General features: G+C 39.9%; 1 protein-coding gene across 2 annotated transcripts in view; it reads right to left on the bottom strand.

Annotated features, from left to right (window-relative positions):
• Positions 1 to 3,833, bottom strand: part of rcan2 (regulator of calcineurin 2) — a 370,985-nt gene extending 367,152 nt beyond the window's left edge. The window contains exons 1-2 of one of the 2 annotated variants that reach the window (XM_060851291.1): positions 3,635 to 3,833; positions 2,919 to 3,144 (exon numbers count right to left, since the gene is read on the bottom strand). In XM_060851291.1, the coding sequence (XP_060707274.1) occupies positions 2,919 to 3,143 (225 nt within the window). In that variant the 5' untranslated portion in view covers position 3,144; positions 3,635 to 3,833. The remainder of the gene's footprint in view (positions 1 to 2,918; positions 3,145 to 3,634) is intronic. The other variant, XM_060851301.1, reaches the window with a different exon arrangement.
• Positions 3,834 to 15,720: the final 11,887 nt, after the last annotated feature.

Raw genomic sequence — 15,720 nt, 5'->3', positions numbered from 1 at the left:
CTGTAATAATGATACAATAATAAGGATTAATCTTTGTTATTGAGCAACAGTCAGCAGCAATAACATGGATAACACCAACATAAAAGCAGCAACAGTTAATCAAATTGCATTTCAACCAGGCATAACTTAGAGTAACACTGAATGTACAGTCTAACATTTGAAGTTCTGGTCAAAGATGCCATCAGAACAACCATCATTAATGTAGCACAGGAGACTGATTATAGAGTCATAGAGATGTACAGCATGGAAACAGACCCTTCGGTCCTACCTGTCCATACCGACCAGGTATCCCAACCCAATTTAGTGCCACCTGCCAGGACCCGGCCTACATCCCTCTAAACCCTTCCTATTCATATACCCATCCAAATGCCTCTTAAATGTTGCAATTGTACAGCCTCTACCACTTCCTCTGGCAGCTCCTTCCATACACGTACCACCCTATGTGTGAAAAAGTTGCCCCTTAGGTCTCTTTTATATCTTTCCCCTTTCACCCTAAACCTATGCCCTCTAATTCTGGACTCCCCCACCCCAGGGAAATGACTTTGCCTATTTACCCTATCCATGCCCCTCATAATTTTATAAACCTCTATAAACTAATGGTTAGCACTGCTGCTTCACAGCGCTATGGTCCCAAGTTCGATTCCAGCCTCGGGTGACTGTGTGGGTTTCCTCTGGGTGCTCCAGTTTCCTCCCACAGTCCAAAGATGTGCAGGTCAGGAGAATTGCCCATTTTAAAATGCCCATAGGGATAGGTGCATTAGTCAGAGGAAAGTGGGTCCCTCTTTGGAGGGTCGGTGTGGACTGGTTGGGCCTAAGGGACTGTTTCCACACTGTAGGGAATCTAAGGGAACCTCAGCCTCTGACGCTCCAGGGAAAACAGCCCCAGCCTGTTCAGCCTCTCCCCATAGCTCAAATCCTCCAACCCTGGCAACATCCTTGTAAATCTTTTCTGAACCCTTTCAAGTTTCACAACATCTTTCTGATAGGAAGGAGACCAGAATTGCACGTTTTGGTATTTATTGTTAGATAATTATTTTGAAAGAAATACTTTACACTTAAATGTTGAAGATACAATTCACTTTATTTTAATGGGTTCATTAGAAGATATGTTAAAGGCTGAAAGAGTTTATTGTCAGCGAGGAGCCAGTAAAAGGCTTCATGTTTGAACAGAGCTAATTTTACAGAATTGGTCAGTTAACTTGAAATTGCTTCACTGAGATGGGAAATTCAGCCTACCTCTCAATGTACCAAGGACTATTTCAACAAAATGAAAATATTACTGTGACTTTTTTGTGAATTCTATTAAAAACAACACTAGAAATAATACTCATCCTGGAATTCACAGGGCCTAGATTGCACTCCCAAAATCTGGAACTCATTTTGAATCAAAATTTTTTACATATTTCATGTAGTGTTCACTTGGGAGCTAAAAATGTTCACTCAACCCAGGAACAAAAATAGATTATTTTATTTTTGGGATGTAATAGCCTTACATTTAGAGCTTAAATCCTTATTTGGATGCGTATTTCAATATGGCAAAGAATTTAGGAGAAAATGAAAATAAACCTAATTCTACAGTTAGTTATTGAATTTTAAATTGTTTTAAACAAACAACAGAATCTATACTCACAACTGTAATAACTGTAAATAGATGAGTGCTTATGTGGATTTTTATATGTTACGGTATGTTTGCATTTTTTCAAAATAAGATGTGCTGAATTGATTTTAAATTCTTTAAAGTTGCATCATGTGTCATTATGCAGAAAGTGAAGAATTACACTCTACACAGAGATTGTATCTGCTGGATTGTTAGACAGTAAATCTTGCAGAACTATAGAAGCGTTCTGCACTATATCTAAAAATAGCACAGGGTCAGTAGTTTTCCTCAATGTGTTATAAATAGTACATTGTTTACATGTATTTTATATTGTACCTTGTCTGATTGTGCTATAAGTTTACTTTGTCATTTGGAGGAACACTGCCACATTGCAACTGCAGGCTCAAGCTTCCATTAACAAAGCAGTAAAGTATTATTGTCAGGGAGTCGTAGGATTTCAAACATAAAATGGAAACATTTCTTTAAAGCAGAAATCATTGCATTTTTAGTTTTTTTGTGTAGTGCTGAAACAAAACATAAACTTGACATTCAATTTTCAGTGACTGAGATGGAATTTGGTGTTGCATGGTATAGCACATTGGGATAGTTAGTGCCTTGATAGATCAAGTGAATTACTCAACAGTTTCCAAATGTTTGCTATAAATCAGGCTTGATTGGTAAGCAGTCTTTATTTCTGAAATGTTTAGCAGTGTGTTCTTCTTTGCAGAACACCATTTGCAGGGTAGGGGCTGATAGCACAACTTAGCAAAGACGAAAAATTCAAATATTTAAACAGATTAACATACGATTATGCAAAATTTACACCACAGGAAGCTGTACAATCAGCCAACTGGACAATGCTGACATTTATTCTAAACAACGTTCCTCCCTACTTCATTTAACCTTATATGCTTACCGAGTTCACCTTCCCCATAAATGCACCCAAGCCATTCATCTCATCTACTCCGTGCGGTTGCAAATTCAACATTTTAACCTCTTTTCAGGTAATCAATTCAAAGACCACTTTCATACTGCAGTTAACACCCCCAAAAAAGCACTTGATAAACAGTCAATGGCCTGTTGGAAGATTGGTAGCTTATATCAAAACTCCTGACTTCAGAAAATCTTCCCTGGATTCCACGATTCTTCCTTATATTCCAATAGCAGTTATCAACAAAATCTTTTATCATTTCCGCGCCCGGTAATAAACAGAATGTTTTGTCTTAAGATCATCTAACGCACTGATAACAACTATATAAACAACGCCAGAACACTTGATTTCAAACTCAACTGCATTCATATTAGCAATGGCCATACATACCCTTGCTTGTTCTTCTTCAAAAACAGACTGATGTACGTTACAGGCAAAGAGTGAGGTCGGGAGGTCGTTGAAGTCGGTTATCTCGTCGAAGTCTTCCTGCGAGAGGATGTGATCATTTGGATCGCGAAAGTCTGCAGCCCCAAGTAGGAAAAAATTGCAGGCAGTAGCTCTATCGCTGAACCGTTTCAGGTTCCTCATGCCAGCGAGCGGATCGTCTCCTCTCATCCTGGAAAACACAGTACACGATAAGTGCAGTCTTGCACCTACTGGTAAAATAACATCGCTTGGATGGGAAACATGACCATCTCAGAGCCTTATATATGAGATAACAAATGATCAACCTCCAATGGCACGCACTTCATGTTATTCTAGGAACTGGTGCACTGTTTGCTATTTGCCAATCTTGAAACAGCGTTATTTCCACAATGTCTAAACAAAACTGATCATAATAAGAAAAAGGTATCACAAAAACTGTGCACCCAATCAAATGTTTCACTTGTAGCAGTATTGCAAATTGCATTCCTGATCTATTTCCTACGTATTGATTTTACCCTTAAAAACCCCCGAAAAAATAAATTTAAAATAAAATCATGATGAAACTAGTTATTATCATTAAACAGCTGGAACCCCTTATCCGATTGATGTGCTGACACCGCGCCGTTATTAACATAATCCCATCGAAGTCGGTGCAGTTAGCACCGTTGCAAATCTCGAACCTTTGGGATGTGAAGCTGACAGTCTGGCAGAGCTGATGAGAATGAAATATTGTCACCTCGGCGATAGACTCCAGCCTTCATCAGCTGCAGCAGCCCTGGCTCGGAGGTGGTACACTTTGTACCTGTGTGTTTGTGCCCTCCCTTCGCCCAGCAGTAGCAGCACCTGGAGAGCTCACTGAGCCTGGCCCGACAACCGGCCACAACACCCATTCACATCTTTCACCCCTGACCCCTCCTCCCCAGCCCCAACAACAGGGCCATCCAATCAGAGGAAGCAGGCACCAGCTGGCGGTGATTGACAGGCGCTTCGACCGTTTGGCACATGCGGTGACGGGAACGGGCTGCAAGGGCGGGCCTGCCAGCTGGCGTCGGTTTTGCTGAATTGTGAGCGGTAGGAGGCTCCCGCAGTCAGCACTGGTACAAAAATTACAGAGTGGAATATTGATGTCGCTGTTTAGACTGTCTTTTGTCGATTACCCCTAATTGCCCTGAAGAAGGTGGTGCTGAGCAACTTTCCTGAACCACTGCAGTCCAGCTGGTTGTGCACCCACAATACTGTTAGGGGAAGAGTTCTGGGATTTTGATCCAATAGCAGTGCAGGAACAGTGATATTGTTCCAAGTAACTGATAAATTGTATTCAAGTATTGATAACTTGGAGGGGCATTTGCAAGTTGTGGTGCTTACTTGTCTCTGCTGCCTTAATCCAATAGATGGTAGAAAGTTGAGAGTTTACAAAATGCTATCTCAAGAGCACTGGTGAGTTGCAAATGTGCATCTTGGTTAAGTTATAAATTGCAGCACGGATGGAAGTTTTTAATGTTTGGTGGATGGGGTCAAACATCAAACAAATGTTTTATCCTTGACTTGAATTTATTGATTATTGTTACATCTACTCAAGAAAGTTGAGACTATTCCAACAAATTGTTGAGCTGTGCCTTTGGAGATGGCTGCACATTTTAGACAGTGAGGAGGTTCCACAACACAGTTGCTGGTCTCTGGCCTGTTTTGCATTCACAGTATTAATATGGCTGATCCAGATCAGTTTCTGGTCAATGGAAACTACCTGGATGCGGATACTAGGAAATTGTGTTGGAAATGTCATTAAATATCAAGGTGAAGTATTTAGATTCTGTTTCGTTGATAGATAATGATCGTCTGACATCTTGGGGCATGACTGTTGCTTGCATTTGTTAGCTAAAACCTAAATGTTGTTCAGGACTTATTGCATGAATTGGAGAGTCACAATTTGTACTGAACACTATGCAATAATCAGCATTCATGAAGCAGCTGAAGAATTTGGGCAGAAGACAAGAGTCATAGTCGTAAAGAGTTACAGCATGGAAATGGGCCTTTTGGCCTAACCTGTCTATGCTGCCCTGTTTTCACAACTAATCTAGTCCATGTCCCTGTCCAAATGTTTCTTAAATGACAAAATTGTATTTGTCTCCGTCACAATCTCTGGCAGCTTGTACTAGACACTTACCACCCATTATGTGAAAAAAAACTAACCTAAGGACCTGGGGCTCAGGTGATTTACCTCCAACAAGCACAACCATCCTCCTTTTCTCCTATGTGTGAGTCTTACCGATGATGAGTCTTCTGCATGATTGCCATTTAATTCAGTTTTACAAAACCTCTTTGATGCCATATTTGGTCAGAAGCTACCTGATGTCAAGGCAATCAATCCAATTCCACCTGTTAGTTCAGTTATTTTGTCCATGTTGCACAAAGGCTGTAATAAGTTCATTATCTGACTGGGTCTGGTGGAATCCAAGTTGACCACCAGTGAGCAGGTTATTAATGTGTAAGTATCACTTCATAGCACTTTCAATGATACTTTCCACCACTTTACTGAGGACCGGGGGACACTGATGGGGCAGTAATTGGCCTGTTTGGATTTAACTTGTTTTTCTGCACAATACATGCATTTGGCTATTTTCCACATTTCTGTATAGGTGTCATTGTTGTAGCTGTATAGGAATGGTTGGTTAAAGTGTGGCTAGTTCTGGAGCACAAGAATTCATCATGATTGCTGGATGTTGTGAGGGCCCTTGGCCTTTTCTGTATCCAGTGGTTTCAGCTGTTTCTTGATACCAAGTGGAATGAACCAAATTGACTTAAGACTGACATCTGTGATGCTGTGGACCAGAGGAGGAGGAGGATGAGTGATTAGCCACTTGGTACTTCTGGTCAAAAATACAAATGCTTCAATATTGTCCAATGCTGGTCTCCCTGATCATTGAAGATGGTATTGTTAATATAATAATATCACATTTGTGCAGTCTGCTCCTCCTAGTTAGTTGATTAATTGATCACCATCATTCACAGATGGATATGGCAGGACTGTAGAACTTTGATCTGATCTTTGGTTGTGGGATCATTAAGCTCTGTATATCACATGTTGCTTTTTCTGTTTGACATGCAGATAGTCCTGTGTTGCAGCTTCAAAATGGTCCCATTTTTAGGTCTGCCTGATGCTGTTTCTGGGAGAAGGTGAGGACTGCAGATGCTGGAGATCAGAGTTGAGAGTATAGTGCTGGAAAAACGAAGCAGGTCTGGCAGCATCCGAGGAGCAGGAGAATCGATGTTTTGGGCATAAGCCCTTCATCATCAATCCCACACTTTTGCCCCTTGGTGCTGTTTCTGACATGTCATCCAACAATCTTCTCCGATCCTGGCTGAATTGAAATGGAATACACATTGAATTGACAAATACAGCTTTTTAAAATTCAAAATCTGTTACAGACAAATGAGGAGTGTGATAAAAGGGGATACATTCCATCCCTCCTATATCACTTCATCATATTTAAGATTAAAAAGTCATATTTTTAATTAATTTATCATAATCCACCTTCTCCCTTAATCCATATGTAAGTCCCAATTATTTATTTTGCTCACTATAAATTTTAACATGAAATTAAAAGTTCAGTGCAGTTTACTTCTTAGGTTGCTGTCTGTGAGAATACTTCAATATAATTGGCTGTTTAACCACTTTGTTTACATCATTATTGCTGGACACCTGAAGAGTTTTTTGACTTGGTGACAGATTCACACTGGCATTTGTAAATTGGAAATGCATGCAACAGAAATTGCTAAGTCTTTGTTGTCAGCTTTCTTTGAGGTTCGTGGCAGTCAACAATTTCTCTAAGCTGTCAAAACAAAAGCGAAGTGGTGATATCTCACTGCATTTTGTTCCACAATTGATTTGATCTTACCTGCAGAACTGTTATATTCGAGTTTAATGTTGGTTTAAAATTTATTGTGTCAATGCAAGCTAAATATAATATTGTGATACCTATATTGCTCATTTATGACTATCTATCCTACTTCAGGATATACATCCCCAATTATTACAGTAATGTGCAGTTAGTTCAACATCTGTTCCAGTGTCATTTTCAACTCAAAGCTGTTTTTGTCTGCATGGATTGCCAGACCTGGTGAATATTTCGAGCCTGATTTGATATTTTATTCAATTAAACATGACAACTGCTTTATTATAAATGAAGTCTATCTTCCAAACTTAGTTTATTCTCCTTTCAGCAAACATACTTGCCACCATTTACAAATGTTTCATATGTATATTCAACATTTGAATCCTTGTGTTTACTTCTGCTCAAAGTCAAAGATCAATAGAACAGGTATCATGCTCCAAAGGTCAATGAATGGTTCTGAATTACAAACCAATGGATGTAAACTTGATGCCCATAAAAGTTAACAATTTTAGATTCAGACCAATAATAATATAAAATAATCATAGACAAATGATTGAAACACATAGTCACTTCAATCCATGAAGTTTCATCTAGATTTTCAAATTCATCACTTTTTTATGTACTGCTTTTGTGCAATGAAAAGCTTTGACTTATTCATTTTAGTGTAATAATCATTTTATGCAGCATAAAAAGTGCTTGAATCAAAATTACTTTCAGCAGAGTTGGATGAAAGGATCAAATATTTTGTTGTTAAATTTGCTGATGAGACAAAGATAGCTAGGTAAGTCAGTAATTTAAGGCATTTGCATTAGAGAGTATGGATAGGTCAAGTAAGTGTAAGAAAAAGGCTCTGGAGAATTATCTGGGAAAATGGGAAGTTATCCACTTTAGCAGAGAGAACTTTTAAAAGTTCTTATTATTTAAAACAAAGAAATTGTAGAACTCTAAGATATAGAGGGATTTGGATATGCTAGTAACTGAATCACAAAAAGTTCATGAAGTTTAAAAGTACCCCAGAGAGATCCCTTTAAAAAAGTTCAAAATCACTAAAGATCTCGATGTAGGTTTGCTTGCTGAGCTGGAAGGTTCATTTTAAGACGTTCTGTCACCATACTAGGTAACATCATCAGTGAGTCTTCGGATGAAGCACTGGTGGCATGGCCCGCTTTCTATTTGTGTTTAGGCTTTCTTGGGTTGGTGACATCGTTTCCTGTGGTGATATCATTTCCTGTTCTTTTTCTCAGGGATGGTAAATGGGATCCAAGTCAATGTGTTGAGTTCCAGTTGGAATGCATGCTTCTCAGAATTCTCGTGCATGCCTCGGTTTGGCTCGTCCTGGGAAGGATGTGTTGTCCCAAATGAAGTGGTGTCCTTCCTCATCTGTATGTAAGGATACTAGTGAGAGTGGGTCATGTCTTTTTGTGGCTGGTTGGTGTTCCTGTATCCTGGTGGCTAGTTTTCTGCTTGTTTGTCCAATGTAGTGTTTTTTACAGTTCTTGAAAGATATTTTGTAAATGACATTTGTTTTGCTTGTTGTCTATATAGGGTCTTTCAAGTTCATTAGCTGCTGTTTTAGTGTGTTGGTGGACTACCATGATGCCAAGAGGTCTGAGTAGTCTGGCAAACTGAATACTGGGATACACCTGATCAGTTCTGGAGGATTTATTCACCTTTATGTGTTTTATTACATCTGTTTGAATGTGGCTTTATCCATTTCTCCAGCAAGTAACCCCAAAGATACTGACCCAAGGTTTGTAATGGTTGGGCAATGTATGGTTGGAAAGACACAGCAGAATCTAACAGGGACCTGAGTGACGTGGGCTATGGATATGATTTATGGCTAAATCAGGCATGAGGTTTTGGCTAAGCCAATCTCAATGCAGGAGCACTGCATCTTTTATGGATTTGACAAGTGGTTGGGTGAGTTTCTTTCAAGACATTGGTGAATTACCAATTAAGGGTAATTATTGCTTGACAAACCCCTTATTAACAGTACAAATGCCTCATTAGTGTTTCCTATTTTGCAAAACACATTGAGAATTATAGATATCAAGAAATATCGACATGGAAATCAGAGCAGGTACTTAATTGCTGCAAGCGGTGAGCTGTATTTACTAAGGACCCTTGTGGCACACCTCTGATTCATTTGCTGCACCAGTAACTATCATTGTAATGCTGCAGCAAGAGCATTATATGTTCAAGGATAAGCATCCATGAAAAAGACCAGGCTGCAACTTTACGCTGTCCACTCACTGTCACAGACCTTATTCACTCTGACTCTACCTAGCTTCTCATAGTGTCTGTACGTTGAATTGCTTTGCATTTTTGCACATTGCTCCAATCAGCCAGAGATTCCAGGCTCATAATAGCTTGTCTTGTCATTTATCACAGACACAAAACCAGTAAGCTGATCATGATTATCAGCAGGCTTCTGACAAATCAAGGGAAGTAACTTTCACGCAGCAGGTATAGACACATTATATCAAGGAGGCCTGCAATATCAATCGAGAGACTTGGAGATGGTCAGTTAGGCATCTGAGCTGGTCAGAGCAAGGATGCTCTCCATATAAGAGGTGAGGAGCGGAATGTCAGGCTCCCATCACCTGTCTTTACTCTTTCTGTCCCACTTTGGGCTGTTGCTTCCTGGAACAAGAAAGAGGCAGATATTAAGGGAAGGGAAAGTGGGTAGCACAACTGTTCCTTTAAGTGTGCAGATGTCCTGAAAGAGTGAATAGCCAATGCAGAGGGCATACTGTGTTAGTGATGGGTGACAGCGAATAAGGCAGTAGTGAGAGTGGTAGAGCATGAGTCTTAAGGTCATTGAACTTCTTGCTGCGATGCTGCGCATTCCTCCAGACAACAGAGACTGCACTGATCCAGGTGGCAAACTTAGACCAGGCTGACACAGTCTGGTGTCATGCCCTCCGTTGCCGGTTCTGGACAAAGAAGAAATCCTATGTCTGTGCCACCTTGTTCAGCAGGTCCCTGCCCCAAAGCATGGTGCCAATTTTCCCTTGTCTTCCATGTCCAGGGCAAATGTCAGGAACTGTACAAGACTGTTTGGACTGCAGATCTAGGTCCAAAACAAGGATTTTAAGATAGCATGGATGCAAGGTTTTTAGCGGCTATCTGTTGAGTGGTGAGTTGTGCTACCTAGATTTCTTCCTCTTCACAGAAAGGTATAATTTCCTTGCTGGAAGCAATGCAGCTTGTGACTCTGCTGTTCATATCAGAAACAGAGCCCCAAACAAGAAAGAATCTGGAATCAGTCTGGATCTCCACCTCTATAGGAGCCTAGGTTGCAGCTTCCCAGGCAACTGTTGTCAGAGTGGATCATAACAATGGTCATAGCTTCCAAACTATGGCCAGTGTTGTGTTACGAGGCTAAACAAATCTGGGTATCCATCACTCAGATACTCATTGTTGCCTCAAATTGCAGTCTCATCTGCCAGTGTTTCTCAAAGATGTGTCAGGTTACCTCCATCCTTAAAAGCAAATATTGGCAATTCAATCAATACATCGAAACATAGAAAATAGGAGCAGGAGTAAGCCATTTGGCTCTTCAAGTCTGCCTCACCATTCAATATGATTGTGGCCAATCATCCAACTCAGTATTCTATTCCTGCTTTCACTACAAATGCTTTGGTCCCTTTAGCCCTAAGGACTGTATCAAACTCCTTGAAAACATTCAATGCTTTGGCTTCAACCATTTGCTGTGTCACAGAATTCCACAGGCTCACTGCTCTCTCTGGATGAAGAAATTTCTGCACATCTCAGTCTTAAATGGCCTATCTTGTATCCTAAATCATGACCCCCAATTCTGGACACCCGTCCTGCATCTACCCTGTCTAGTCCTGTTAGAATTTTATATGTTTCTATGAGATCGCTTCTCATCCTTCTAAAGTCGAGGGACTATAGTTCCAGCTTAACCAGTTGCTCTTCATACATCAGTCCTGTCATCCCATGATTCAATCTGGTAAACTGTGATCTGACTCTGTTCATTGCCGGAACATCCTTCCTCAGATAACGAGTCCAGAACTGAGTACACTATTTCAGGTGTGGTCTCACCAAAGCTCTGTACAATTGCAGCAAGACATCTCTGCTTGTGTACTGGAATTTTCTTCGCCACATGCTGTAGCTACATGCTTACATTCAGCAAATGGTGTCTATTTGCTGTATTCTCATTGCATTTCTCCTTTCCCAATCTCTCCCAATTCAGATTTTTTTTTGGCTACCGAAGTGAATAATCTCACATTAATTCACATTATACCTCCTCTTCAAAGTTTTCTCCTAGTAACGCAACTTGTCCAAATCTTACTGAAGTATCTCTACATCCTGCTCATAGTTCACTCTCCCACCCTGTTTTATGCTGTGTGAAAACTTGATGTTATGGCTACAACTCATGAAATTTTTCTCTCTCATTGGTCATACTATTACAAAGGGGGTGGTGGAGGGGACAACAGCACAACACACTGAACATGCATCACATGATGTGAGATTAATAAACTTTGCATTAATTGAAACTTTTAATCTGTTTTAATAAGCCTTTAATTGAAATGGCCCATAGAAAATTAAACACTTGGAAATATGAGTGTATTTATGAGTTAAATTAGATTTCCTATAGTGTGGAAACAGGCTGCTTGGCCCAACAAGTCCACACTGACCCTCTGAAGAGTAAACCATACAGAACCATTTCCCTCTGACTAATGCACCTAACACTATGGGCAATTTGGCATGACCAATTCACCTAACCTGCACATTTTTAGAGGGTGGAAGGAAACTGGAGCATGCAGAGGAAACCCACGTAGTCAAAGGGAGAATGTGCAAACTCCACACAGACAGTTGCCCCAAGGCTGGAATGAAACTTGGGTCCCTGGTGCTGTGAAGCACCAGTGCTAACCACTGAGCCATCTTGCCGCCCTGATGAAACTTTCAGTGTCATGGCCAAGACGTTTTTTTTTTCTAGGTGCATGGCAAATATGGAGATGATTTTTTTTTGTGCATTCTTTTTTTCTGGAAATGCAGTGAATGAGTGAAGCTCTGAAGATGGCTTGGTAGCTGTATAACAATTTAGCTATGCAGAGAATTGATCTGACGTTTGCTCAACATCTAATTGTGTCTATGCTCCAATAATTGCTCAATGTGGAGGAATGTAGATGAATTGAACATACCAGTCCACCTTTTAACCCGTGTGATGATAATTGTGAACTTTGGGATACTGGTGACCTGAGGGATATAGGTTCAAGGTCAACTATAAACTTCTGGTGCCTTTCAACTTGGGCAGCTATTTTATATTTATTTGTGATGCAAGATATCTCTGGAAAGGGCAGCATTTATTGCCAATTCCTCATTGCCCTTGAAAAAATTAATATCTTGAAATGCTCCAGCCCTTTGTAGTGCTTGTATATTTCATAGTGCTGTTAAGAAGAGAAAGCCAGTATTTCGATTCAGTGATCAGTGAGGAATGGTTATGTAGTTCCAAGTCATCACCATTCCAAGGTGGATGTGGTAATGATCAGTGGGCTGCAGTGTTGTAGCAATACCTTTGGAACAATAATCATTCAGAAAAAAATAAGAATAATCAATCACATTCCTGACATGTAACTTGTAGATTGGACTTGTGGACAGACTTTGAGAAATCAATTTATTTACCTCAGAATTCCCAGATTATTACCTGCTCTTGCTGTTGCAGTATTAATGTATCATATCCAGCTATGTTTCTGATCAATGGTAACCTTCAACAAGGATGTTTCTGTAGTGATGATGCTGCTAAATTTCAAGAGGAGATAGTTAAAATTTCTGCTGCTAGAGCTGGTCATTACTAGCACTTAAGTGGTCCGAATGTTATTTGCCAGTTACCATGGCCAGGCATAGCTGTACGTGAACTTGGTCAGTTTAATTATCTAAGTAACAATTACCCCACTTCTAATGGAGAGAAGTTAATTGGTGGAGTTTCTAAAGCCAGTTGGGCTTAGGACATGCTAATGAAACTTCTGCAGCAATATGCTGAGGCTAAGATGATTTGGCCCATCAACATGCTCAAACATTTTTCTTTGCACTAGATATGACTCTAGCCAGTGCAGAATTATTCCCCAATTCCTATTGACTTAAATTTTTTGAGGGCACCTTAGTGTTGCTTTCAATTAGCTGCTGTTTTATTCTTAAGGGCAGTCACTCCCACTCACCTCTGTAAATTAGTTTTTGTTTTCTTTCCATGTTTTGGACCAGTGTTATGGTAACATCTGACAGGACAGATCCAAACTGAGCACTAATGAACAGCTTATTGGTGTGTAAATGCTTCTTGATAATACTGTTGATGACACCTTCTATTATGTTGCCAATTGAGAGTAGACTGATGAATTAATAGTTCATCAAACTGGATTTTTTTTCATTTTGGACAGGAATTACTCATGCCAAGCTGAACACGAGACTGTATTCCAACCATTGTCTTATCTCCATTTTGTATTGTATTTTTCTATGATTGTTAAAAACTTAGTGTCATACAAAAGGACAGTGAGGGTAATGCTGATATATCAACCGTTAATACTCTCTTTTTGCACCTGGTCACTGAGCTCTCCCTAGTGAAATATTCACTCACAGCAAAATCATTTAGATTTGAATGAAAAGAACAGGAATGTGAAAGTTTACTTTTGCATACAAACTGTGGTGAAATCATAAATCTCCATATTAAGAATTTGTTCTTGCTGCAGCTTGCACAAAGGAGCTCAGAGAACTGTTTAATGAATATTCCTTACTAACTTAACAATAGCTACAAATGGTATTTATATATGTTGTAATGCAGAAAAATATTGGAAAGTGCTTCACAGAAAAATAATTAAAGAACAAATTGGCGAGCGAATGAAGAAGCATGAGGGGAATGACCTGAATTCTTGGTCAAATAGGTGGGTTGTAAGGATGGGTATAAAAGAGGAAAGGGTGGTAGATGGACAATATAGAGCATGACGTTAGAGGAACAAAAGTTGGGAGAGATCCCCAAAAAAGCAGAACTGATAGATACAGGGAAGGGAGATGCCATGGAACAACTTAACAGGAGGATTAAAATTTTAAATGAAAGATGGTCAGGTGCCATTGTAGGTTTATTCATGAGCAGGATTTGGTGAAGAATACAAAAGGAACTTCAGAATTTTGGATGATTTGAAGTTTTTGAAGAGTAACATGGAGACTGGCCAGGAGAGCATTGAAAGAACTGAATCTGGAGGTAACAGTAGTTTGTACAAGAATTTCATCAGATGGGTTGAAGCAGGAGCTGAGCTGTGCAGTAGACGTGACAATGGAGAGAATAGGGGATCAGAGCTCACCTCAGGGTCAAACAGAGTTGGGAATTTAAGAATGTGGATTCATCTTCATTTCACTTCCCAAAACTCTTATAAAAGGGAAGCACACTTTGTTAAGAATCATCAGGTAGAACACTTATAGTACAATTGTGTGGCTGAGGAATTCTGGAATAGGTAGGTAATGGTGTGCAACATCAGTGTAATGAAATTAGGCTATGATTGAGAAGCTAAAGGGCAGAGAGTTAATCTGGGGATGAAAAAAATGATGAGGCCATGAAAAAACTGGTGTAGTCTGAGATGGTGGCTCGGAAAGTGTATGTAATCAATGGCATTCCTAAGTAGGTTACAGGAAGGCCTCAGTTTTCCCAATATGTGACTAAAGGAAACTACATTCATCCAAAACTGGATATTAGACAATCTGACAATACAGATATGGTGAAAGTGCTGACAGGTGGTAGAGAGGGACAACTGTGTATTATCCATTTACATCTGGAAGGAATCTGAAAACATGTTTCCACATTATATAATCAAAGGAAATTCTGTTGACAAGGAAGAGAGAGGCCTCAAGATGGGAAGCTTAGGGAAGTTCAGAAGTATCTGTCCAGCATAACAACTATAGCAAACACCCTATCGTCTCAGAGTTACGTGGGGCATCTCCTGCTAAACTCATACTGTCAGATTAGATTACTCATCAAAAGAGAGTGCACCAACTTGTTGCTGCTATTCTCATGGGTTTAAGTTTTCCCAATCATAAATTGATTTATTGGTATATGTTAAGTTGACCTGTCCAATATCTGTATAGCCATGATAGCAGAAAATAGTATGAACAGTTTAATTCTCATAACTAAGTTAGATGAATAGTGTTATGGACTAGGCCAGACAACTCAAAACATTCTAAAGCAGGCAGCCCAGACCATAACTTTGCAATTTGTGTCAGTAAGTGTACTTCGAGTAAAAAATGAGGTCTGCAGATGCTGGAGATCAGAGCTGATGAAGGGCTTATGCCCGAAACGTCGAATTTCCTGTTCCTTGGATGCTGTCTGACCTGCTGCGCTTTAACCAGCAACACATTTTCAGCTCTACAGTGAAAATTACCCGAAGTTAGCTAGGTTGACTATCAGGTTTTAAAACAGACAAAACTTTATTCACAAAATTACACAAGAAACTCAAAGAAAGAATAAAGAACCCCTACAGAGCTCAGTCTATCCAAACTAGACTTAATTACACTCTTCCAAATGTACATAACAGTCCCAATAAGCAAACCCCCTTAAAACACAGTAAAAAAGAAATGCAACAGATGCTTACAGGTTGAAGTTAGAAGGGCAGAAATAGAGAGAGAACCTGTTCACACAGTCCACTGCTGAACTCACGAGTTCTGGACTGAACTGCTCAGCTAGAGAACTGACTGCTCCCCTTTCATTAGACAGGTCACTTCTAAAACATGACCACTTTGGCCTGAAGTCTCATCTGTTTGCATATAAACAAAAAGGCCTCTTAATACCCTTTAATCTCTGTACCAAATCAGTCGAAATGGGGCCAGCCCGACCTCTCTGAAAGGAATCAAGGACAAAGTAACCT

Source organism: Hemiscyllium ocellatum, chromosome 3, assembly GCF_020745735.1.
Source record: "Hemiscyllium ocellatum isolate sHemOce1 chromosome 3, sHemOce1.pat.X.cur, whole genome shotgun sequence".
Taxonomy (NCBI): domain Eukaryota; kingdom Metazoa; phylum Chordata; class Chondrichthyes; order Orectolobiformes; family Hemiscylliidae; genus Hemiscyllium; species Hemiscyllium ocellatum.
This window is presented reverse-complemented; position numbering and strand designations above follow the sequence as displayed.